Source organism: Amphibalanus amphitrite, unplaced genomic scaffold, assembly GCF_019059575.1.
Source record: "Amphibalanus amphitrite isolate SeventyFive unplaced genomic scaffold, NRLGWU_Aamphi_draft 000050F_arrow, whole genome shotgun sequence".
In the NCBI taxonomy this organism is placed as follows: domain Eukaryota; kingdom Metazoa; phylum Arthropoda; class Thecostraca; order Balanomorpha; family Balanidae; genus Amphibalanus; species Amphibalanus amphitrite.
This window is the reverse complement of record NW_024881546.1, coordinates 1,284,754-1,309,873: the sequence shown is the minus strand read 5'-3', so window position 1 is coordinate 1,309,873 and position 25,120 is coordinate 1,284,754. Positions and strand designations below refer to the sequence as shown.

The 25,120-nt window shown below is 50.6% G+C and overlaps 1 protein-coding gene across 2 annotated transcripts in view; it reads left to right on the top strand.

The window, feature by feature from the left end:
* The window catches only part of LOC122377780, a 45,417-nt gene extending 21,230 nt beyond the window's left edge, over positions 1 to 24,187 (top strand). For both annotated transcript variants that reach the window (XM_043358193.1, XM_043358194.1), the window contains exons 11-15: positions 8,899 to 9,221; positions 9,577 to 9,733; positions 10,364 to 10,507; positions 21,648 to 21,851; positions 22,430 to 24,187. In XM_043358193.1, coding sequence (XP_043214128.1) covers positions 8,899 to 9,221; positions 9,577 to 9,733; positions 10,364 to 10,507; positions 21,648 to 21,851; positions 22,430 to 22,585 — 984 coding nt within the window. In that variant the 3' untranslated portion in view covers positions 22,586 to 24,187. The remainder of the gene's footprint in view (positions 1 to 8,898; positions 9,222 to 9,576; positions 9,734 to 10,363; positions 10,508 to 21,647; positions 21,852 to 22,429) is intronic.
* The last annotated feature ends 933 nt before the right edge of the window (positions 24,188 to 25,120 follow it).

Genomic DNA, 25,120 nt, shown 5'->3' with positions numbered 1-25,120 from the left:
AAAATGATCGTAAGATAAAGATCGTATGTTGTAAAAGATCGTACGGCAAAAAGATCGTAAGCAAATGATCGTAAAGCAATTGATCGTATGAAAAAGATCGTAGGAAAATGATCGTAAGACAATTATCGTATGTCGCAAAAGATCGTACGACCAAGGATCGTAAGCAAAAGATCGTAAAGCAATGGATCGTACAAAAAAGATCGTAGGAAAATGATCGTAAGATAAAGATCGTATGTTGTAAAAGATCGTTCGACAAAAGATCGTAACGTTACGTTCGTAAAGTAAATAATCGTATAGAATAGTGTTGTTACGAGCGAGCGAGCGCAGCGAGCGAAGCGAAGTCTAGTTTTTACGAGCGAGCGAGCGCAGCGAGCGAAGTGAAGTCTTTTCAATATAACGGAAAAATCTCAGTATGAGCGGCCCGGCCCGGCCAGGCCCGGCCTGTAACGCTTTTGAGAGGCTAAGGCTTATATCTCAGCAACCGCTGGACCGATTGGCCTGCGGTCTTTTTTGCTGGGTAGCCCCATCCCTTCTACCCCGTAATTGACTACTTTTGATACATCTCAGTGACCGCCGTGGCACGTGCCACGTGAAAAGTCAAGGGTGTTCAAGCAGTTTTGCAAAAGTAATGATTTTGAGAGGGCCATATCTCAGCAGCGGCTTGAGCGATTGTCTTGCGGTCATTTTTATAGGGTAGCTGCATCCCTTCTACCAAAGGTCGGATACTCTTGATCTATGTGAGTGCAAATTCACTGCACGTGCAAAATACAACAATAAGAGGTGCCAAAATTGTTCCCATTTCAGTAACTCGGTAATTACTGGGGCGATTTCGCTGAAACTTGGCATACAGGTAGGCACGCATTCCCATGTGTTGCGGTTAGGGTGCTACTGCACGTGCGCACGTGCAGGGGGCGTTTCCAGATCTCGAGAACGGCTGGGCCGATTGCGCTCAAATCTGGTACACGATTGGGGACCGGTTAGTAGGGTGCCGTGCAAAAGTCATTTTGGACCCCGTTTGCACGTGCGCACGTGCAGAATGCCGCTTCCAGATCACAGGAACGGCTGGGCCGATTGCGTTCAAATTTGGTACACCGCTAGCGACCGGTTAGAAGGGTGCTTTGCACAAGCCTGTTGGAAGTACCCTCTCGCCCTTCTACACGTGCAGGGCTCACTATCTCGCTCGCTCGTTCTTCGCCCAAAAGGCGTTTTACTGGTGAATATAACGGGAAAATCTCAGTATGAGCGGCCCGGCCCGGCCCGGCCTGTAACGCTTTTGAGAGGCTTATATCTCAGCAACCGCTGAACCGATTGGCCTGCGGTCTTTTTTTTGCTGGGCAGCCCCATCCCTTCTTCCCCGTAATTGACTACTTTTGAGTTTTGATACATCTCAGTGGCCGTCGTGGCACGTGCCACGTAAGAAGTCAAGGGTGTTCAAACAGTTTTGCAAAAGTAATGATTTTGAGAGGCCCATATCTCAGCAGCGGCTTGAGCGATTGTCTTGCGGTAATTTTTATAGGGTAGCTGCATCCCTTCTACCAAAGGTCGGATACCCTTGATCTATGTGAGTGACCCCTAATGCACGAGCAAAATACAAAAAGAAGAGGTGCCAAATTTGTTCCCATTTCAGTAACTCGGTAATTACTGGGGCGATTTCGAACCAATGATGGACAATTGACATCTTTAACCCTCGCCGGACCTATTGGTTTTCTACATACGCGCCGGCCGAGGGGGGGGGGGCGGGTACGACCCCCCCCCCCCTCGCCGTTTCGCCCCTGGTGGAGCTAGCGCGTCGCGGAAAAAACGAGCGTGTGCGCCGTTACGAGACACAGAGATTGGTACCCGATTTTAAGGTCCTAGGTCAACTGGTGACCTCTGAGGTCAGGTCAAGTGCCCCAAGGTACGGTTCAATTTTTGGTGAATAACTTCGCAAAAAAAAACGGCCGCAGAGCGCCGATTTTGGCAGCATCGTGCTCGCCTCGCTCAGGTGCGTCGAATGATATACTTTTTGTCCGGGTCAGGTCAACTTGGGGTGTTGACCTCAGGTCAAGGTCAGGTCAGCACCCCCAGGTCACGAAGTTGGTCGAAAGAGGTCATGTTGCATATCATTCGATTCGGCAGGCCTTCCTGAGTCCATTGGTGGCTTTCCCGGCTCGCTAGCTCAATTTGATCAAGAGTTATTGGCGAAAAACTAATATGACCTTGATGACGTCATAAATGACGTCACGCAAGGTCAACATTGCAAAAGTGACGCATCTAACCTTGCAAGGAGTGCATCAAATCACGATTCTGTGTGCTTGAGATAGTTGGAGATCGTTCCCGGCGTCAGAATAGCAGTTTTCATTTTTCCCCGTTGACTTATAATGGTGATGTCACGAAAATGACCTGACCTCATATGACTTTTAGAAAAAATCCGAGATATACAAGTTGTGGGACTCATAATGGATACTAGATCCTGCAAGTATCATTTCACTGTGACATCTCCTCTGGCAGTGAGGGCGTTGCAAAGTTGCGATATCTGAAGACCGTGCAGAGGTTCACTTATGACGTCATAGGTCAGTGACCTGACCTGACCCAAAAATGCGGTTGGTGTCAAAAGATCCGGCTTGGATCAAAGGTCAGGTATGCCAAGTTTCAGCTCTCTATCACCAGCGTGTTCGGAGCTATTGCGAAAAAAAAAAACCTATGAGGGGGGGCGGCACCCGCCCCCCCCCTCGGCCGGCGAGGGTTAACCGGCCTTCGATAACAATGACTCCTATAACTAGGATTGGATTGAAACTAGGATCCTATGACTAGGAGAATTGCGACTTCGATAGTGATAACGCGATAAACATCTGTTGATGACTCGTAAAGCGATGACGATTCAATATGAAAATGTAACAGTGCGAAGGAAAAAGTATTTTTAACGCCGTTTACTTCAGCCCTTAAAGGGAGATAATGACCTTTTTCCACAAAATCTGAATTAGGACCATTTTCTGACAAAACACAACAAGTTATAATGTAAATTAAAACCATTTTGCTCAATTCGGTACCTTGCCGCAAATATCTCAACTTGAAGTCACGTTAGCGGGGAGCACTGAAAATGACCGTTGAATATAAGTACTTACATCACTTTTTGGTACTTGCATGTAATTTTGTAAAATGAGCGTATTCCTTACATTTGATCTTCATCACATCTAGTTAGTTAATGGTCGTCTATAGTGCCTTCAAAAGATATTCATGGTTTGGGGGTGGTTTATGTCTAAATTTACGCAACTATTTTTCCTGCTCATCATCTGACGCCATATGCTGCTATTTTAGTAGCAACAACTCAATTTTGAATCGGTCCCGCCGACTGCACAATAAAAGAAGATAGATACAACACTTTTGCGGCATCACTGAAAAACTTATGCAGTACTGTTATCAAAATTCTCATAACACCGTTCGACAAGCCTGAAGTCTTTTTGAAATAAATATGCTTGTATTTTTCGCTTCAGGCTCTGACGCCAAAATAATGAATTTCGTAGTCGCAATCGTAAGATTTGGCTGCGTTTCTGGCGCATGCCGTTCATTTGTGGCGCAAAATATCCTATTACCTACTTGGAAACAAAGAAGAGTAGGCACTATGTACCCCCGAATTAGAATCTAATTAATTCTAAACCGAATTAACTAATTCAAATTAGAATCCTTACAACCAAGCAACGACAAGGCGATAACATAAACAAAAACCCAAGCGTCGCTGTTTGAAACAAAAGCGCCATATACTGACTTTTATAGAGAAGGACAACGCATTTCGGTGGGTGTTACAAGTACTGCAAGTACTGCTTCTTTTTTGCAAAAATAAAAACCTTTTTCACATACGAAAATGTGCTAGGAAATTTTCATATTTTATAGAAACTACAGTAGAAATAGTATAGATGTCGAGTAATTTTTATTTAAGAAAAAAGAAAGCTCATTATCTCCCTTTAAGCCAGGCGCGTAACCACCACTGGGGACACTGGGGACCGGTCCCCAGTAGCTTTTGGGTTACTGGGGACCGTCCCCAGTAAAACCGACGACCTCCTCAATTTTCTTAAATAGCCAAATATTGTCTCTAAATCGACGTGAAGAGTAATATGTAGTCAACAGAAGACAAAACTATGGATGTTTTGTTTAGCTCTCGCCCGGGTGGGCCTTTCAGCCAGCTTCGCCATGGGGGGAGGGGGCTTTTTGGCCACACTGCAGATCATCTCGGAAAGTAAGCAATTTAGAGAGATGCAGTAAAAAGAAATAGACAGCTCGCTGCGTATGTTTCAGAATTACACTTATTTTTGATTAGGTCATCGCTGAGGTCACTGGAGGTCACCAAAGGTAAAATTTTCACAAACTTTTGTTCCCAATTTTGACAGCTTTTCACAAATCGGCGCATAAGTCGGGAACCAATACAGCTTCAATGCGGCGGGGAAGCGCATTCGATAGCTCTTTTAACCCGCGCCCTACTGGGGTCTGTGTATAACACGCCCTACTGGGGGGGGGGGGGCTATTCATAGCCCCCCTCCTAACTCCGAAACTACTGGGCCGATCGTCAAAATTCAAACGGCGTCTGATAGCCCCGGAAAAACTGACGTGCGAAACCTAATTTCATTGACCTCGAGGTCACCGATGACGTCACAGGTCAGGTCAAAGTAAAAATTATTAGCATTTTGGCTTGTTCACATTTTGGGCTCTGGCCGCCGTCTTACAAGTCAGATCAGGCTCATTTTTGGTTTCCACACTCGTGAAGAGATGCTCTAGATACTTTGAGGGTACCAAACTTGTACTTTGATTTTCAGGTCAGGGTCAGGTCATCACAGGTCACGAAAATATTATATCATGCGTCGGTCACGTGACACATGTTTTATGGTCCATTTAGGCCATAGATTTCGAATTTGATGTCGTCTGTGTCATTCGAGGTCATTTGGAGTCGAATTTCGCTTAGGTCAGGTCACTTTCAGGTCAAAAAAGGTCAAATTTTGAAGTTAAAATTTTTCAACGAAAAAGGTGTCTAATGGATGCAGTTTGAGCTCAGGAACACGATGGGGCCATTTATATTGGTGTACGATGTCAAATACGTACTGAAAAATTGATTTGAAAAATTAATAATTGTGAATTTTTTGCAATAATGCGTATAACTTGGCCATTTTTGAAGATATTTAGCTAAAACTTGCTAGAGTTAGTCAATATTATGCTTTCTGTCACATATATTCCGGTTTTTTCGAAAAGTCAAAAACTTTTTGAAAAAAATATAAAAATATAAATTTTGAATATTATTATGTAAAATTTTCGAAATTTTCAAAATTTTGAAAATCCGAGATAGCAGTTTGATAGCGCAGTCAATTCTAAGTCCTTTCATGCAAAGAAATTGGATCTAGCTTAAAAACTGAGCTCTTGGGAGCGATTGCCGTGGTTCAATGTTTTGCGTCGAAATCGGACGAACATGACGTCACTCTGACGTTATTTCCGGCCGACCTATGGTAGCTACAAAGTTCAAATTTTGACACAAGGTGTCAAATTGATGCAGCCGAAGGTCCTGAAAGTTTGGCGTCGATCCGTTAAGCGGTTTGGAAGTTATTGCAGAAAAACGGGAGGGGGGGCTATAAATAGCCCCCCCCCCAGTGGGGCGCGGGTTAAAGGCCTTTCTGATCAATGTCCTCAGATTTGACCTAAGGTCAACGGTTTAGCCTCCAGGTTGGCGTTTTTGCGGGATACCTAGGTTTTTGTATAATAACTTTTGCCTCCAAACTTGCATGACGCTGATTTTACGGCATCGCGTTCGTCTCGTTGAGACGCGTCGAATAAATTATAAGTCTGGAAATATTGATCTCTGGTCATGGTCACGGAAAAGGTCATGTTGCATGTCCATTAGCGTCGCCACGGGGGGGCAAGCGGGGCAGCTTGCCCCCCCAACCTCGGACCGGGCACCCCCTGAGATCGATACAGATCCGATGAGATTTTGGAGTCGGGAAAAAATGGGGGTACCTTTCTGAGAATGCCTGTGAGGTCAGACTCGTTCAAGCCAGAGTCGGAGTCGCAGTCGCCAACATCGTCAAAACACCGACTCCAGACTCGGAAGTGTCAATACTGTGATTCATTTCATGTTCCTCGTTGGTTTTTTATTACATTTTATAGCTGATTTTTATAAGTTTTGAAGTGCTGATACAAAATTTGCGTTCAAAGCGTGACACTGAATCTTCGGGCCTTTCTCAACTCTCGTCAAATGTCTGCGACAGACTCAAGTACCGTTCAAGTGCCACAGGGCTCATGACTGCTTGCTTTTCACACAGGCTCCGAAGGAGCTCCACTGAGCTCTAAGAAGCCTTCAGAGGGCCCAAACCGGCCTCTGAGAGTCCCACTGGTGTTCATATTCTCTGAGGGCCCATACAGGAATCTTTGAGGACCTTACACATGCGTAGAACTCTGAAGGGCCACACGGATCTTTGAGGATACTTTCAAATATTTCTGAGAACCTTAGGCCTCTGATAGCTCAGCCGAGCTTTTGAGGCGACAGATTTTGCTGAGCCTAAGCCTGCAGTTTAGGGGTCACGACTCGGGTGTGCCTCTGAGGGTCCCAGCACATGTTTCTTATGTCCCTATGTAGGGTCCTTAGGGATTCGACACAGACCTCCAGGGTTCACACTGCTATTTGAGGGCTCCCTGCTCACCCTGGGCCTGGTCTCTTAGCGCCCGCCGCCGGCGCCGCCCACACTGGCTTCTGAGGGTCCCACCTTGGGCACGGAAAGCCCTAAAGCACCACATATGTACACGTAACTATTTGGGGTGACCAGCGCCGATTTTCAGGATCCTAGGCAGGCTTCTGAGAGCCCACACTGACCCTGAGTGGCCTAAAAGGGCCTGGAAGTCCCAAGCCTATCGCTAAAAGATCCCTTGCCGCTATGCCGTGCGAAATTTTGGTTCCGTTAAACGTCTTTTCTTCGCGTTTGCAGCGCTTCCCTACACACGAAAAACGAGAAACTTTTTGTTCACACTACACCTCCTCTCACTGGAGCAAAGATGAATTACTTCCGATTCACACTTCCGACATTCACTCTCCGCTGAAAGCCCTACTTAGCTTTAATCGGCGGCTGGGATAAGCCCTATGCATTTTACGTAGAACCTCTGCATGCATGCGTGAATGAAAGTTTCAGCAAGGTGATTCGCTTAAGCTGAGCGTTTAACCTTTTTATGATCATGAGCGACGAGCGTCTGCACAGGGGCTCTCCAGAGTGCGTCGGCAAGCGCAGCCATTGTGATTCTACCGGTCGTTTTTTGTTCAAAAATTAAAAACAAAAAATTCTGTAAAAAATGGCAAGTCATAGCTACAAGGAAAACCTTGTCACCATCGTATTCCTCGCACCATTGCGCGTTGAATGATATGTAAAATGAATGAGTAACGACTGGAGGAAGGCAAGATTTAACACAAAAGTTGATTTTGCCCCCCAACCGAAAATCTCTGGCGACGCCTATGCATGTCATTCGGTTAGTATTGTTGAGCTGAACACATTCATCGTGTTTTCAGCGCTCTAGCATATTTCTACCTAAAGTTATGGTAAAAAACTCATGGAGATGTTTCATGGCCTGAGATGACCTCAAGGGCATACAAGGGGTCACAGTTCCAATTAACCGGTTCAGTGTGCCATTTTTACCTGTGTCACGGGGTTTCAATGTGTCTTCGGCCTTAAGATCATTTCAATTTTCTCCCATTGACATATGGGAGAAAATTGGAAAATTGGAAAATGGAGAGTTCGCAAAATTGACCTGACTTTAGGTCACCGATGTGAAGACTTTAGAGATATACGAATTGTTCACATCGATTTCCTCATGCTAAAGCTCGAGTTTCAAACTTTTGGAATGTTGACTGTAGGAATGACAGTCGCATAGTTTTTTAGAGGCATGGCTACTTTACTTGACCTGTTGACCTGACCTAAGGTGACCTGGGGTCAAAATCTTCACACATGATGCGAAATTGAGGCATCATAAGCTATTCCAAGTTTCGCGGCGGTGCGAGCGGCGGTTTCCCTTAAACGCGCAAAAAATGGCAGGTGTGTCCAAAAACGCCCCCCACTCGGGCGAAGGCTGATCCTGAAATATAAAATATGGTCTTCGCAGCCCTCCATGTGGTCCCCAGTGACTTCGGCCTCGTGGTTACGCGCCTGCTTTAAGCAACATTTTAACCTTCCAGGCGGTGGGGGGGGGGGGACATGGGTTTAGTTGTATTCACTTCAAATAGGTACATGAAAACGGCAGCACATACATTCATTTATTCGGCACATATACAACGCGTTGCTTTTAGGTGTCATTGAGCCATCTAAGCTCTGAAATAACATCAATGTATGGTCGAGCTTACGACGGCCACTTACCTACTACGCGAACACAGAAATTGATAAGCTTTGTATGCGCTGGAGTTGGGCTGCACCATGTGAATGCCATATTTTGACTGTACGATCTTTATCTCATACGATCATTTGGCGTACGATCATTTTCCTTGACGATATTTAGCGAATACGATCTTTTGTCCATACGAGCATTATGTCGTACGATCTTTATCCATTACGACTTTTTGGCATACGATCATTTTCCTTGACGATCTTTAGCGAATACGATCTTTTGTCCATACGATCATTATGTCGTACGATCTTTATCCATTACGACTTTTTGGCATACGATCATTTTCCTTGACGATCTTTAGCGAATACGATCTTTTGTCCATACGAGCATTATGTCGTACGATCTTTATCCATTACGATATTTTGCATACGATCAACTGCCTACGATCTTCTGCCATACGATCTTCTGCTTTACGATCTTTTGTCCGGTTACCCCTTCCGGCTGTGCCCCGACGATGGCGCCCTCTGAGCCAGTGTGGCAGGTATTTCATGTAGTAACAGTTCCGCGGCTGGCCGCCAGGTGCGCAAGTGTACCGGCGGCGCGTGCTGCTCCATCTACTACACGGTGACGCTGCTGGTGCCGATGGTGCTGGTGCTGCCGGCGCTGCTGGTGGTGCTGGCGCTGCGGCGGCCCGAGCCCGACCCGGTCGCTGACGCCGCCGCCGCTGACCAGCTGCACATCGGATTTGTGATCGCCTACGTGGCGCTGTCGGCACTGTGCGCCTCGCTGTTCGTGTGCGTGTCGCAGTGCTTCTTCAAGCTGCCGACCATTTTCTACGGCGACTTCGTGACGGCGCTGGTCTGTCCCGAGTGGCCCAACGACGCCATGCAGTTCAAGACCAGGTGAGTGCCGATTCCTGAAGGAGGGCGGCTAAGAAGTGCTGTAGGTCATTGTCAGTAAAGTTACCATTTTTGGCCTGCCGTTTTGGCCATAGTCGAGAACAGAGCTGCCTGGAAGCCATGCTAAGTAAATTTGGTTCATAGCGATGACGTATAGTATATGCTTACCATTGTGCAAATATGTGTCCTTTTTGTTTATTTTGCACCTCGCAGTCACTGACAATCGCAACAATTCACAGACATGTCAATCGTCCTCCCTCGATTCACTCGAGTCTGTCGCCTCCCGTACCCACGCCGCCTCCCTTCTGTACGGGCTCCTGTCGTCTGTGCCGCTGATCGACCCCGCGGACACCGCCAGGTCGCGTCAGTGGCCCACCCGGTACGAGGTGGACGGCATCGTCCGCCAGGGCTGCCACCTGGTGCCCAAGCCGCCCCGACCGTGCCGCTGTCTGGCCGTGAACGGGCCCGCCGCCTGCGACGACGCCCACCTGCTGTGGCGCTACTCCTTCTCCAAGGTGAGATACTCCTTCTCCAAGGTGAGGATGTGCAACTACTCCTCCAAGGTGAGACTCAAGACTGGCGCTACTCCTTCTCCAAGGTGAGACTCAAGACTGTAGCGCTACACCTTCTCCAAGGTGAGACTCAAGACTGGCGCTACTCCTTCTCCAAGGTGAGATACTCCTCCAAGGTGCGACTGTGGCACTACTCCTTCTCCAGGGTGAGATACTCCTCCAAGGTGAGGGTGTGCAACTACTCCTTCACCAAGGTGAGACTCAAGACTGTAGCGCTACACCTTCTCCAATGTGCGACTGTGGTGCTACTCCTTCTCCAAGGTGAGATACTTCTCCAAGGTGCGACTGTGGCGCTATTCCGTCTCCAAAGTGGGACTGTGCAACTACTCTGTCTCCAAAGTGAGACTGTGGCACTACTCCAATTAGGTAGGACTGGCGCTATTGCTTCTCTGAGGCGAGGCTGAACTGCTAATCCTTATTCTAAGGTGAGACTGCCGTCATTACTGGCCAGAAGTCACCTTCGGGGGGGGGGGGATTAGCATGTCGCTATCTCGCCCCAGAGAGATGAGTGGAGCAACGGAATCAATATCGTATCGACTAACCTGCTGAAACCGTCGTTTGTTCTTGCCGCAGGCTGAAGTGCGACTCAGCCAGGCGCTCCCTGAACACTACAGGCGAGCCTACATGACCTTCAAGTGGCTCGTCAAAAAGTACGTCACAAGGAGCAGCTGCCCCATGTACGGCATCGGAAGCAACATGCGCTCCTACTATCTCAAGGTGAGCAGTTTAACGTGATGATCATGTTATTTCTATGTCGCACAGGGGCACGGGAACTACTTTCAGACTGGAAGGGGAGGGGACACACCATAGTAGAGATCAACCGAGGGGGTACCCCCAACAAATCTAGTTTAATTCTGACCGGTTTTAGACCACTTATGTACTTTCATCCCTTGGCTTTTTCAACAAAAACAGAAATCATATGCAAAAAAGTGCGGTATTCCGTTTCAAAGTTGTGGAGCCACCGCCCCCACGGACCCAGAGTTGTGGGGGGGGGGGCAAGCTGCCGCCACTGCCCCCTCCCCCCCCCCCGGTTCCCACGCCCATGGTGGTTGGTCAGCTGATATGTTTTGGGGATAATAACTTTGAATGACACGGAAACTCCAGTAAAACTACTTAAGAGTAAGAAATGAATGGAGGCTTCGTGCGGTCACTTCGGCAATGGTTTTAAACAGCCAATAGACGTTTTTATCCATACACATCGATTATTGTGATGTTGGCAACCACCCAATTAATCCCTCTAGGACCGGCTACACTGTACACTGTTAGCCTCTGCCACCCACTTTCGCACCGTGGGGCTGTGAGTGCGCTTATTAAAGTGTCAGCTGTGAGTCCCTGATCACCAGACGTTTGTTTGCTGCGCTCATTACGAGTCGACCGGACCGGCGCTGCGGGGTGCAGCGCGTGCGTCAGGGGTCATTGTGGTCGTTTCTAATCTAGATCACCACAGGCCGACGCGACCCGACCCGCTCAATCTTGCAGCTCCTTGAATTTGGGCGCGATTGTTTGCAATTGGTGTGTGTTTACCTTTCGGTCAGGTGTGCTGTGTGCGAATTCACTGCTGTTTACTAGTTAGAGCAGTGACTCGAGTGATCTAAAAAGATTTATGCTTGAAATAATGAGGACTTTAATGAACCTCAATTTCTTACCCAGCCAGCCTTCCCAAATGGGGCCCATATGGGCCCCAAGTGGGCAGCAAACTGGGGCCCATCTGGGCTGCCCACTTGGGGCCCAGATGTGTTTGTCATGGGCGTCCAACTGGGTCCCATATGGGCAGCCCAGATGGCCCCATATGGGGCCCAGCCGGGGCACATATGGGTCCCACATGGGCTTTCCCAGCCGGGACCCACATGGGTATAATTGAAGAATCCCACATGGGGCCCATGTGGGTTCGAAATGGGACCCATATGGGGCCCAGCCGGGGCACATATGGGTCCCACATGGGCTTTCCCAGCCGGGACCCACATGGGTATAATTGAAAAATCCCACATGGGGCCCATGTGGGTTCGAAATGGGACCCATATGGGGCCCAGCCGGGGCACATATGGGTCCCACATGGGCTTTCCCAGCCGGGACCCACATGGGTATAAGCGAAAAATCCCACATGGGGCTCATGTGGGTTCGAAATGGGACCCATATGGGGCCCAGCCGGGGCACATATGGGTCCCACTTGGGCTTTCCCAGCCGGGACCCACATGGATATAAGCGAAAAATCCCACATGGGGCCCATGTGGGTTCGAAATGGGACCCAAATGGGGCCCAGCCGGGGCACATATGGGTCCCACATGGGCTTTCCCAGCCGGGACCCACATGGGTATAAGCGAAAAATCCCACATGGGGCCCATGTGCGTTCGACATGGGACCCATATGGGGCCCAGCCGGGTCCCATATGGGCTTTCCCAGCCGGGACCCAAATGGGTATAAGCGAAAAATCCCACCTGGAGCCCATGTGGGTTCGAAATGGGACCCAGCTGGGACCCATACCCAGCCAACATTATTACCTTGGCCCCACATGGGGCCCAGGTGGGCCACTTGGTGGGACCCATGTGGGCAGCCCATGTGGGGCCCACATAAATTTGTCCCTGGGTAAATGGTGGGGCCCACCTGGGCTGGCCCACGCGGGCTCAAGGTGGGTACCATATGGGGCCCACCTGGGCTGGCCCACATGGGCTCAAGATGGGCACCATATGTGGCCCACCTGGGCTGGCCCACATGGGCTCAAGGTGGGTACCATATGGGGTCCACGTGGGCCAGCAGATGTGGGCCCTAGGTGGGCCCCATGCTGGCTCACCTCCCTAGCATCGTTTGTATTAATCAATAAATATTCACCAAAGCCCATCTTAGTTCCCACCAGAACCTACAATTAATTTCAATATGATTATAATATAATCGATGTCTGCTATTTCAATCACTCCCCCTGATCATTGCTGAACGTTCGCCACCGCAACAAAACAAACTGTCAGTGATCAATATTTATATTATCGATAAACACAAAAATGCTGTTTAAAATCTCTCCTCTCTTCTGTTCATCTCTAGACTTCTTCTCTCATCTGCTCCTCCGCTTAAACTCCAGCTGGTGTCCTCTCCTGGCGGCCTCCGTCGCGGTTCCTGGCACCCGTAAACCACTTTCGTGGCGCCACCTCCAGCTGGCCGTTGTTGGTGTCCTGGGTAAGCCCGTTCCGCCGCACGGCTCCTGTAAAATAAGCACCAGCAATGTAAAAGGTGCAGACACATAAGCGAATTGTGTATTGCCCGTGCTGTGTTCTACCATGATTCTGTATTACCTGCATTAAAAGTAACATCATCTGATTTGACTTGAATTAATTGAGAAATGAACTTAAATATTTTTTTGCAGGAAATAATCTGATGCAGAATAAACATACAAGGTCCGATTATGATGGACACAAAGGACATTAGTGCTTTATAAGTCGGCTGCTTGGAATTCGCTAATCGGACAGTAATTGACGACACCTGAAATAACATATGAATGGGAGTGCTGCTGTTATTCTGACATCCGCTCATAAGCGTAACTTTATATCTCTTTGTGGGTGCTCAAGCACCCCCAATCCTGAGCTCAGCACCCCCTGCCTTCTTAAAGCACCCCCAGCCTCCTCAAAACATTCCCAGCTGACTCAAGGCCCTCAATAATCAGAATGTCCATCTCCTAGTACTGTAATGAGCCCAGTGAATCATGCAAATACTATGCTTACTCAATTCAGTGACTAAGAGAATATACATTGAATAAATCACCACAAATTAAGATGCATGACATTTGTGTTAACATTAAATCTGATATTATCAAGGGCCCGGGAACGATTTTCAAGTTGGGGGGGGGGGCGAGCCTAAAATACCTGACATGATGCATATGAAACAGTGGCATAGCTAGGGGTCTAAGGGGACACGTGCCCCCTCCCCCCCATCGAGTTCAAAGGGACCCTCGGGTCCGAGAGGCCATGCGGCGCCATTTGACCGCTGAGGGTTAACGATGGCCATATTTCTACTCAGAAGGGCCCCGTGGGGCTCGTTAGAGCACCTCATGGGCCCTAAAAAGCCACACTAAGGTCTCCATAAGGGCCCCACGCCGACTTCTGAGGGCCTCTTGCGGCTTTTAAGGACACCTCAGTGGTCTCCAAAGGCCCGTTAAGCCTGAAACAGACTCTTTCCGCAGTCAGGAAATCGCATGCGAGAGCCTATTCAAATACATGGAAGCACGCTCGCATCAATCGCACGCACCTCCCGCGAGCGATTGATGCGAGAGGAATTACAATGTATTTGAATAGGCTCTCGCATGCGATTTCCTGAACGCGGAGAGTCTGCTTCAGCCTTTACTGGCCTCTGAGAGGTCTTACCGGCCTATGAGGGGACAGTTCTAGGGGCATTTCCCACCTGTGATGGTCCCACACTTATTTTTCTGAGGGCCCCATAACGGCAACTGTGGGGCCCTCGTCGGTGCCTATGAGGGCCCACACCGGTGTCTCTGAGCGTTTCACACTCCCAACTCCGAGTGCCTACACCAGTGCCTATTAAAGCCCTATATCGGCGGCTCTGAGGACCCACCCAACACCTGTGCATCTAAAGGCCACCCACTGATGACTTGAGGGCCCCACAATGGTGACCCTGAGGGCCCCACCGGCGTCTGACAGTACCATGCCGGTCTCTTAGGACCCCGCAGGACTTCTTCTGCCGGCCTAAGCCCTAAGGACCCCTTGCCGGTCACTGAGACCCCCTGCCGGCTTGTAGAGAGTTCGCGTCAGCAGCTCTAAAGGCCCCACACCCGTCTGTAACGGCTCTACACCAGCGTCTATGAGGGCCCGGAGCAACGCCTGTAAGGACCCTCATCGGCGCCTCTGAGAGAATCACACTAGCACCTCAGATCGCCCACACCGGCACCTGCATGGCGGCCCCACACCAGTGCCTCCCTTGCCGGCGGCTCTGAGGGCCCTACGCCGGTGATTCTGAGGGTGCCACCGATAACTGAAGGCACCACACAAGCCCTTAGTGTAGCTGAGCTTTAATCCCATACCGGCCCTCCGAGGGCGCCACGTCAGTGCACTCATTGCCCCACATCCCTCCCTCACACCCGGAGCGGGTAAACTGTGTTATACCTATAGCAACGATTTTACCACCGTTGTACGTTATGTATTTCTCAAAGTTGACTCAAAATGGTCCAGTACAAAATCTGGCCTGCCAAACTTATGGCCAAGGTCAGGCCCAAACACGTTTTGGGCAATCAGTCTCAGTCCATGACTCCATTCTTCGGCAACTATACGGTGCAAGGCCGATACTGTAGAAACTTGCAATTTGTACCCTTGACCTGACCTTGACCTTGACCTCAAACTTTAAATTAAGTACATGTTTTTAGTTATTCGTGATGAGATCTTTCGATTGGCGTTTGAATTTTCCAAATCGGACCATTAGTTCGGGAGATAACAAGGGGGTAAAATTTATCCCCCCAGCCCCGCGCGTTCGGCTGGAGACCCCAGCCCCGCGCGGGTTAACCCGGCAGTTGCTGGGGTATTTCGCCACCCACCGTTTGCTGGGGGGGGGGGCGTTAAATGCCCCCAGTCGATAACTCGAGAACCGATAGGCGCAGCGAAACGCACGAGGCGGCAAACGAAAGGACGCGACGAGACGCTTCAGATGAGTACTTTAAAGTTGAATTTTGAGGTCACAGGTCGGGTCAAGGTCAGGTCAAACACCTGAAATCGGGCTTTCAGTATCATGGACTTCAGGACTTCGCAATGGGCACCTCTCGTCATAAACTCTGTCAAAACGGTGCACAATCCATCATATAAGGCCTACAAGAGTGTCAGCTCCATGTAGGGGTCAGTCAAGCATAGGTCAGGGTCAAGGTCAGGTCAACCGGGCAGGCACATATCCACGAAAATCAAAACTGATATTCGCGGCCTGTGACACATGTTTTATGGGTACTTTGGGGCGTAGAACACGATGGTGACATTCATTTTATCATATGTGTACGTGTTTGGCTAAAAAAGTTCAATTAAAGAAATGCATGTATCATGGTCGTGAAGTAGTCACGAGAAATTGCCAAGATTCAGTTCACGATTTTGGAAAATGCGTATAACGATAATCAATAATCGAAGATAGCCATTTGATTGTTCATGGTATTGGCAGTCTAATGGCATTTACGGCATGTCTGTATGTCTATTCTGTGATTTTATATGATTTTTTGAACATATGCCGTTTTTGGTCGAAAACTCAGAAATCATGACGTCACTAACACCTCGATATCTCAAAAATTTTCCGACGATTTTTTTGAAACTTTGTCACAATAAACTTAAATCAATTCTCTACAGGTATATGGCCCGGCGAAAAAAGTGGGGGCGTTTAACGCCCCCCCCCCCCCAGCAACTCGCGGGTTAATGCATTGGGTGAGCCAAAATTGTTTTACAGTGGCGCTATTAAAACAAGCTCTCGAACCGATTTAACATCATTTCTTGCATGATGCCTGATGGCTACAGTAAGAAAGAACAGCTAAAAAAAACTACAAAAACTATGGCATGCCTTTCTGAAAGCTATTGAGCACCCCCAATGATTTTTGGAAAACTACACCCATGCATCCGCTATCAGGTGTCCAAGGGAGTTGGGCAATTAAATAAAGAGATAAAACCATTACTTACTGAACACGACATCAAAAACCCGGGTACCGCCGAAAGCCCTTTTCCCGTGCCGTCCATTTACGCTAAGTCGCGTAGCGAGTGCGCTCGTCATGACGCCTGCTATCGTCCTTCGGACCGGTGTAAGCGGGGGCGCTTACACCGAGGTCGGTGACAAACAGCCACCCGGAGTATCTGTCCACTGCCACGAGGTACTTCCTGCCGGCGTGATCGGCAAAGTCGATGTGTAGTTCGAACGGCCTTTCCGCTGGCGGTCTCCTCATCATGGTCTCTTGCTGCTGAGCGAGTAGATCTCTCTGGCAGCTGGTACAGCAGCGGGTGTCATTTTCCACATCCCGGTAGATCCCGGGCCAGTAGACGATCTGTCTTGCGCGGGCCTTCGTTTTCTCCTTCCCCAGGTGGCTGGCGTGGAGGGCTTCTAGAACAGTCCTTCGTAATCGCTGTGGTATGACGAGCCTGCAGCCGATCCGGCCTGACCGACTGGACATCTCCACCGACCGCAGTGACGCCTTCTACCTCTGGAAGGAGAGATGGGACGACTACGTCCTGATGTCACAGCTGCGACTCGACCAACTAGCGATACAGCTGGCGTCGCTGCGGGCGCGCCTCTCCGAAGAGACTCGAACGCGGTCGTGGTTGCGGCGCGGCCGCCACGGCTACGCATTCCTGCTTCCTTTCACTTTCGTTAATCGCACTTTGTACTCACTATGGGCGGGTTCGAGCTAATACCGACCGCGCCATGTGTCGGTTCCGCCCGAATTAAGGCTTTATTGGACACGCACACCACTCAGAGTCTCAACGCCAACTGGCCCGCCCAGACGCCGCAGCCCCGCCAGCCGGTCGGCCGGTCACCGCCCCGGGCGGTGCAGAGGCGGCCCCAGGCCCCGTCCGGTGGGCCGAGCTCCGCCGGCGGGTCGCCCGCGCAGGGGCGGGCTCAGGCGACACAATCATACGACACAATCACAACATTGACTCTCCAATATCAGCCGTAGCTGGTCTCACAAACATCAACTATGCGACTTCCTCACGACGTCGAAGTGTATTTTGGAGGTATGAGACTAAACAGCGAGTTCTTTTTTCTTGTAATATCATACACATTGGACAGTGAAAAAATAAATAATGGGCTGCCCACATCCAGCCCACCTACACCCCACTACATGGGCTGCCCACGCAGTGCCCATGTTAAGCCCACCATACAGGAACACCGCGTGAATGCCTGTGTTCACCAAAATTCCTGGATATGCCCTCGTACATGTGCAAGCAATCTCATTATCAAGCATTATGCCTGCCAAAAAATATGTGGGCAGCCCATGTGGGGCCCACATGCAGCCCACATATTTGCCCATCTCTAGCCCATGGCCCACCTAGCCCACCATGCCCATCAACTGCCCATGTGGGGCCCACATGGGCATGCTGGCTGGGGTTTGCCCATTTGGGCCCCACGTGGGCCCCGGATGGGTGTGCCCAGTTTGTTGGTGCCCAGTCTGCCCACATGCTGCCCGCATCCAGCCCAGATAGGTGTCGGGTCAGTTAACAAAGTTTTGTAGTAAGGTTTGCCCATTTGGGCCCCATGTGGGCCCCGGATGGGTGTGCCCAGCTTGTTGGTGCCCAGTCTGCCCACATGCTGCCCGCATCCAGCCCAGATAGGTGTCGGGTCAGTTAACAAAGTGTAGTAAAGTTTGCCCATTTGGGCCTCATGTGGGCCCCGGATGGGTGTGCCCAGCTTGTTGGTGCCCAGTTTGCCCACATGCTGCCCGCATCCAGCCCAGATAGGTGCCGGGTCAGTTAACAAAATTTTGTAATAAAGGAAATGTTTATTGCAGATTGGTGTAGGTGTCGGGTCAGTTAACAATTAGTTTTGTAGTAACTTTTGCCCATGTGGGCCCCGGATGGGTGTGCCCAGCTTGTTGGTGCCCAGTCTGCCCACATGCTGCCCGCATCCAGCCCAGATAGGTGTCGGGTCAGTTAACAAAGTTTTGTAGTAAATTTTGCCCATGTGGGCGGCTGGGCCCCATGTGGGCCCCGGCTGGGTGTGCCCAGCGTGTTGGTGTCCAGTTTGCCCACATGCTGCCCGCATCCAGCCCAGATACCTAGGTGTCGGGTCAGTTAACAAAGTTTTGTAGTAAATTTTGTCCATGTGGGCGGCCGGGCCCCATGTGGGCCCCGGCTGGGTGTGCCCAGCTTGTTGATGTCCAGTTTGCCCACATGCTGCCCGCATCCAGCCCAGATAGGTGTCGGGTCAGATACCAACATTTTGTAGTAAAGGAAATGTCCATATCCCAGCAAACATGCCCACATGGTTCCCATATGGGGCCCACATGGCCCCCCACCTCTTCCATATGGGCCCCACATGGGAATAGCAGTGGGTGACACATGGGACCCATATGGGCAAGCCCACGTAGGCCCCATATGAGACCCACGCGGCCCCCACATCAGGGACCCATATGGGCCAGCCTACATTGACCCCATATGGCATCATGTATGAACTTGATGTACTTGGAGTCCAAAATTCACATGAACAACAGTCACCTTTTTTGCTTTTATGCTCTTGGAGTAACTTAAATGGGGCCTACATGGGTGATCCATATGGGACCCACATGGGATGCCCATCTCCAGCCCACATGCGTTTGGCCCACCTGGCCCATTTTTCCCATATGGGGCCCATATGGGTAGCCCATCTGTAGCCCATGTCCCACGTGAGCCCATTTGGCCCATGTTTACCCCATATGGGACCCACATGGGATATCCATCTCCAGCCCACATGCGATTGGCCCACCTGGCCCATTTTTATCCCATATGGGGCCCATATGGGTAGCCCATCTGTAGCCCATGTCCCACGTGAGCCCATCTGGCCCATGTTCACCCCATATGGGACCCACATGGGATGCCCATCTCCAGCCCACATGCGTTTGGCCCACCTGGCCCAGTTTTATCCCATATGGGGCCATATGGATAGCCCATCTGTAGCCCATGTCCCAACTCCCACGTGGGCCCATCTGGCCCATGTTCACCGCATATGGGACCCACATGGGATGCCCATCTCCAGCCCACATGCGTTTGGCCCACCTGGCTCATTTTTATCCCTTATGGGGCCCATATGGGTAGCCCATCTGTAGCCCATGTCCCACTGGGCCCATCTTGCCCATGTTTACCCCATATGGGACCCACATGGGATGCCCATCTCCAGCCCACATGCGTTTGGCCCACCTGGCCCATTTTTATCACATATGGGGCCCATATGGGTAGCCCATCTGTAGCCCATGTCCCACGTGACCCAGCAAACATGCCCACATGGGTCCCATATGGGGTGAACATGGGCCAGATGGGCCCACGTGGGACATGGGCTACAGATGGGCTTCCCATATGGGCCCCATATGGGATAAAAATGGGCCAGATGGGCCAAACGCATGTGGGCTGGAGATGGGCATCCCATGTGGGTCCCATATGGGGTGAACATGGGCCAGATGGGCCCACGTGGGACATGGGCTACAGATGGGCTACCCATATGGGTCCCATGTGGGCGCCGCGTGGGTCCCATATGGGGCCTACGTGGGCTGACGCATATGGGTCCCACGTTTCACCCACTGCCATTCCCATGTGGGGCCCATATGGAAGAGGTGGGGGGCCCATGTGGGCCCCATATGGGAACCATGTGGGCATGTTTGCTGGGGAGCCCATCTGGCCCATGTTCACCCCATATGGGACCCACATGGGATGCCCATCTCCAGCCCACATGCGTTTGGCCCACCTGGCCCATTTTTATCCCATATGGGGCCCATATGGGTAGCCCATCTGTAGCCCATGTCCCACGTGGGCCCATCTGGCCCATGTTCACCGCATATGGGACCCACATGGGACGCCCATCTCCAGCCCACATGCGTTTGGCCCACCTGGCTCATTTTTATCCCTTATGGGGCCCATATATAGCCCATGTCCCACGTGGGCCCATCTGGGACGCACATGGGATGCCCATCTCCAGCCCACATGAGTTTGGCCCACCTGGCCCATTTTTATCTCACATGGGGCCCATATGGGTAGCCCATCTGTAGCCCATGTCCCACTGGGCCCATCTAGCCCATGTTAACCCCATATGGGACCCACATGGGATGCCCATCTCCAGCCCACATGCGTTTGGCCCACCTGGCCCATTTTTATCCCATATGGGGCCCATATGGGTTGCCCATCTGTAGCCCATGTCCCACGTGAGCCCATCTGGCCCATGTTCACCCCATATGGGACCCACATGGGATGCCCATCTCCAGCCCACATGCGTTTGGCCCACCTGGCCCATTTTTATCCCCTATGGGGCCCATGTGGGTAGCCCATCTGTAGCCCATGTCCCACGTGGGCCCATCTGGCCCATGTTCACCCCATATGGGACCCATGTGGGCATGTTTGCTGGGGCTCAGCCCATATGGGACCCAGATTTAGCCCAGATAATAGCCCACATGTAGCCCATGCCCACTTAAGCCCAGATGCCCCACTTTCAGCCCATATGGGCCCCATTTGGGAAGGCTGGCTGGGTTATTCAAAGGCAAGCGTAATTAACCGAAAATTAGCCGGCTGCAAACATGTTCTTTCGAAATTCGTCTGTAAATTTCGCCAACCATGCGATGCTCTATCAGCCAGACTGATGTTTTCACACCAGCACTTATTTCTTTTTCATATTGCCAGTTGAGCTTGTGAGAGACATTAAGAAATAAAAATGCTGCTGTCAGCCAGTGATTTTTCTCTTGGGAAACTGGTCTAAGAATTTATAGGCGGCACAGTCAGTGTCAGCTAGGCAAGTTACAACCCATTTGATATTAATTTCTTCGTCAGCAAATCTACGCTGAGTGCAAAAATTGGTGACGACAACGGGTGGGTTCATTCAATAAATGTTCCAGCTGCTATAGAGTGAAGACGGTACTGTTCTACATATATGCTGGACCTGCGGAGCGGTCACCTCCTCTTGTCTATGGGCCGCTCACTCCCCCTGTCTCCCTAGTTGTTCCTGTAGGGCGCTCTGGGCCGCTCACTCCGCCGAACTGTTTCCGCAGCGGGTCCTGTAGGGCGCTCTGGGCCGCTCACTCCGCTTGAACTGTTTCCGCAGCGGGTCCTGTAGGGCGCTATGGGCCGGTCACTCTACAGGACCAACTATGGAGACAGTTCGGCGGAGTGAGCGGCCCAGAGCCTGTCCTGTGGGGCGCTCTGGGGCGCTCACTCCGCCTCACTGTTCCCAGACGGTGCTGTTCTGGGAGCTGGACCTGCGCGGCGCCGTCGAGTGGTCCGAGGGTGTCGAGGAGGAGCTGCTTCAGCGGCTGGCCCGCCGCACGCTGCGCCACATCCGACAGCGACACCTGCCGCACTTCTTCATTCCCGACATCAACCTGCTGGACGAGCTGACCCAGACAGACTTCGAGATGGTCGCCGACCTCATGGAGAAGGTGGGCCGCTGCCGCTGCTGCTTGATTCTCGGCGAGCACAGCGGTGGCAGGGATGATGAGACGATTTTAAATAATCAATGGGATATGCGCTGCTATGTAGGTATTTAATATTCCCACTTATTCGGGTTTATTTTGTATTTTTTATACCAAAACTTTGCTGCACCGCGGCTTCGCACACAGTGAATGAGTTATTAAATCTCGATCCCTAATTAGTATGGTCGTACTTCGTAAAAATGACCCGGTTGGTCTAATTGATTCATGGTGCATCAAACCTCAGCTAGGGTACTTGATTAATTCTGGCTAATGAGAGATATCATGCTTTTTTGCCACGCAAAAAAGCATGAATGATGTCCTATTAATCTATCCCTCTATTCTATTATAGTTTGTTTAGTAGAGCCAAGAAGTTTGTCCAATGCCAATGTAATGCCATGTTTGTCAGGGGATCACGGGCTCTGGTTTGTTCCAAGCACAGCTAATTTACTGGTGCCGTTGTAGGGATGTTCAATTACACTGAATTATACACGCGCTTGTTACGCTACCACCGCACGTCAATCGACGCTATGTGTGTTGTCGGGCAGATCCTGGCCGGGCCGGCGGCGCTGCTCAACATGCCACAGCTGACGTGGCAGATGTCCACCATCGGCATGTGCGAGGCCATCTTCTGCACGCCGGGCAGGGACTTCCAGAGCGACGTGTGCTGCAACTACGCGTCCCGCATGCACACTGTGTGGTGAGCCGCGCCGCGCCACCCCCGCTCATCGCTGCTGGAGGGGAGGGGACGGCGCCACACCCCTGCTGGAGGGGAGGGGACGGCGCCACATACCCCCTGGAGGGGAGAGGACGGCGCCACACACCCCTGCTGGAGGGGAGGGGACGGCGCCACACACCCCCTGCTGGAGGGGAGGGGGACGGCACCACACGCCCCTGCTGGAGGGGAGGGGACGGCGCCATACACCCGCTCCTCGCTCCTGGAGGGGAGGGGGAGGGGGAGGGCGGCGCCCAGTGTGGGGCGCGTGTGGCTTCGGTACTGGCGTGACGGTGTACAAATATCGTGCGTACATTGCCCTGACATGTTTTGCCGACGAGTTTGCTTTGATGTGCAAATCAGCCGGTGCCACTCATTTGCTAGGTGTTTATACATTAGGCGTTTTACGGTTTAGGAACTAAATATGCTGAATGTCTTTCTTGTTGCCAGAGGCGAACATGTGATTTGTACCGTGCTCATTTTAATTAGTTTTCTTCGTACATGACAGGATGAAATGGTGACACGCTGACCTCCTGGGCTGGCAAACGATCGGAAACAATCAAACAGTGAATGTCAACAAAGGATATTTGTGTGCTTCATTTACGTTCACATAATGGTCATGATCTCAAGCATTTTAACGTCAGAATAGAACAACCATTCATAGTCTTTACCGAGGAGTTTTTAAGCCTCATAATAGCCATTTTCACATTAGATAATGGGCAATTTAGCACCGCTGAAACACTTCACTTCGTGGGTCATAGCATAACTATGTAGTGTTTGTTGTTTTTACGGTAAACAACAACTGGTTTTTACGGTAAACAACAACTGTTGATGCTGCCTCTTTTTGTAAATCATGATGATTATTTGCTTGAAGATATCAGGCGTAGAGATGGCACATCTAATTTATAATCACACCTAGGTTGAATTTTGTACATGTTTTCTCCCGCCAATGATCAAAGAGATGATAAATACTCCGTCCGTCCCTCGCTGTGTTTTGTACAAGCGTATCGCCCGACTATTGTATAGTGGTACGACGCAGTGCTCGTCACTGTTCTTGGAGACCTATAGTGGATTTTTAGCATTATATTCATGATCTTAAAGCGATGAACCAAGTACCTGTATCGTTTCGGCGTACTCGTGCAGTTCTACAGGGCAATTGTGTCTTTGTGAAGCGGTCGCGTCGGTTCCGTGAATCTGTGGCCGTTCTCTGGGCGAATCTCTGGCCGTTGTCTGGGCGAATCTCTGGCCGTTGAAAATGTTGTGAACCTCTGGGTGAATCTCTGGCCGTTCTCTGGGTGAATCTCTGGCCGTTGACTGTTGTAAATCTCTGGCCGTTCTCTGGGTGAATCTCTGGCCGTTGTCTGTTGTGAATCTCTGGCCGTTGACTGTTGTAAATCTCTGGCCGTTCTCTGTTGTGAATCTGTCGTTGTCTGTTGTGAGGAGGCCGGCGCCGTTGAGTCGCGCTCCGCCGCGGCGCTGTGTCGTTATCGGTACATTTCCTGCTGCACAGTCTGTGCTGTTCCCATGTCGGCTGCTACCGATATGGGAGGGACGGGTGGTGACGACTGCTGTAATACAACCAGTGTTCTCACGTGGCCGTTTATGCTGGGGACATTATGTATTTTCCCGCACAGTTAGGCATGTGTGCTTCGTTGGGCAGTGGACACTGCTTTCCGAGTATAGCATTTAAAACGGTACGAAAATGCTCTAAATTGTGTCGGTTATGGCTATCTAACCATCGTCACTATTCGCCGGGCCGTGTTCAGTTCACGCGCGCCTGGGGTCGCCCGCACGACTGGGCCTGGTGGTGTGGTCTGACCCCTGCTGGCTGCGACCCGACGTCCGCTGGGCGGCCCCGGCCTGTTGACGAGAACGTGTGTCTTATCGCGGCTGGTTGCGTGCGGCTGATCTTTACGACAGGGCATGACGTCGCTCACGCGGTCCGCCGCACGGGCCCGAGGGGCGCCGGAGGAGACAGACCGGTCCCCTCCCACCGGCAGCGGCTGGACGATAGTCCCGCGTGCTGCGCTTCGAACTCAGGCTACTAATGACACGCCAGGGGTGGGGTGAATCAAACTCAAAAGACCATAACTCATCTATAAAAAGTAGATTTTACAATTTAGTGATGTGAACTCAAATGAGCATAGTTTGGGAACAACTATCCCCGAGTATACAAGCGTATTCGGATAAAAATAGTGGCCACTCAGTCAGAATTACTTAGCCTCGACCTAAGCTAGATAGCTATAGTTAGCTAGCTAGATAGCTATAATAGTAGGGTAATGGGTAGGGACTAGTGCCGTCAATCGGAACTTTAATCTTCTGAATTCCGATTGTGTCTAATGTCCAATTCGGAATTTGGTTGTACAATGACAACAGGTTTTATACAACTTTAGACAATCACTTGTTACCTCAGCATTTTTATAAAGTAAGCGACAGCGTGTTTAACATTGATTGGTGAAAAGAAAGCTCTGCTTTCGATATGATTAACACATGTGAGCTAGTAATATACATTTAAAGCAAATAA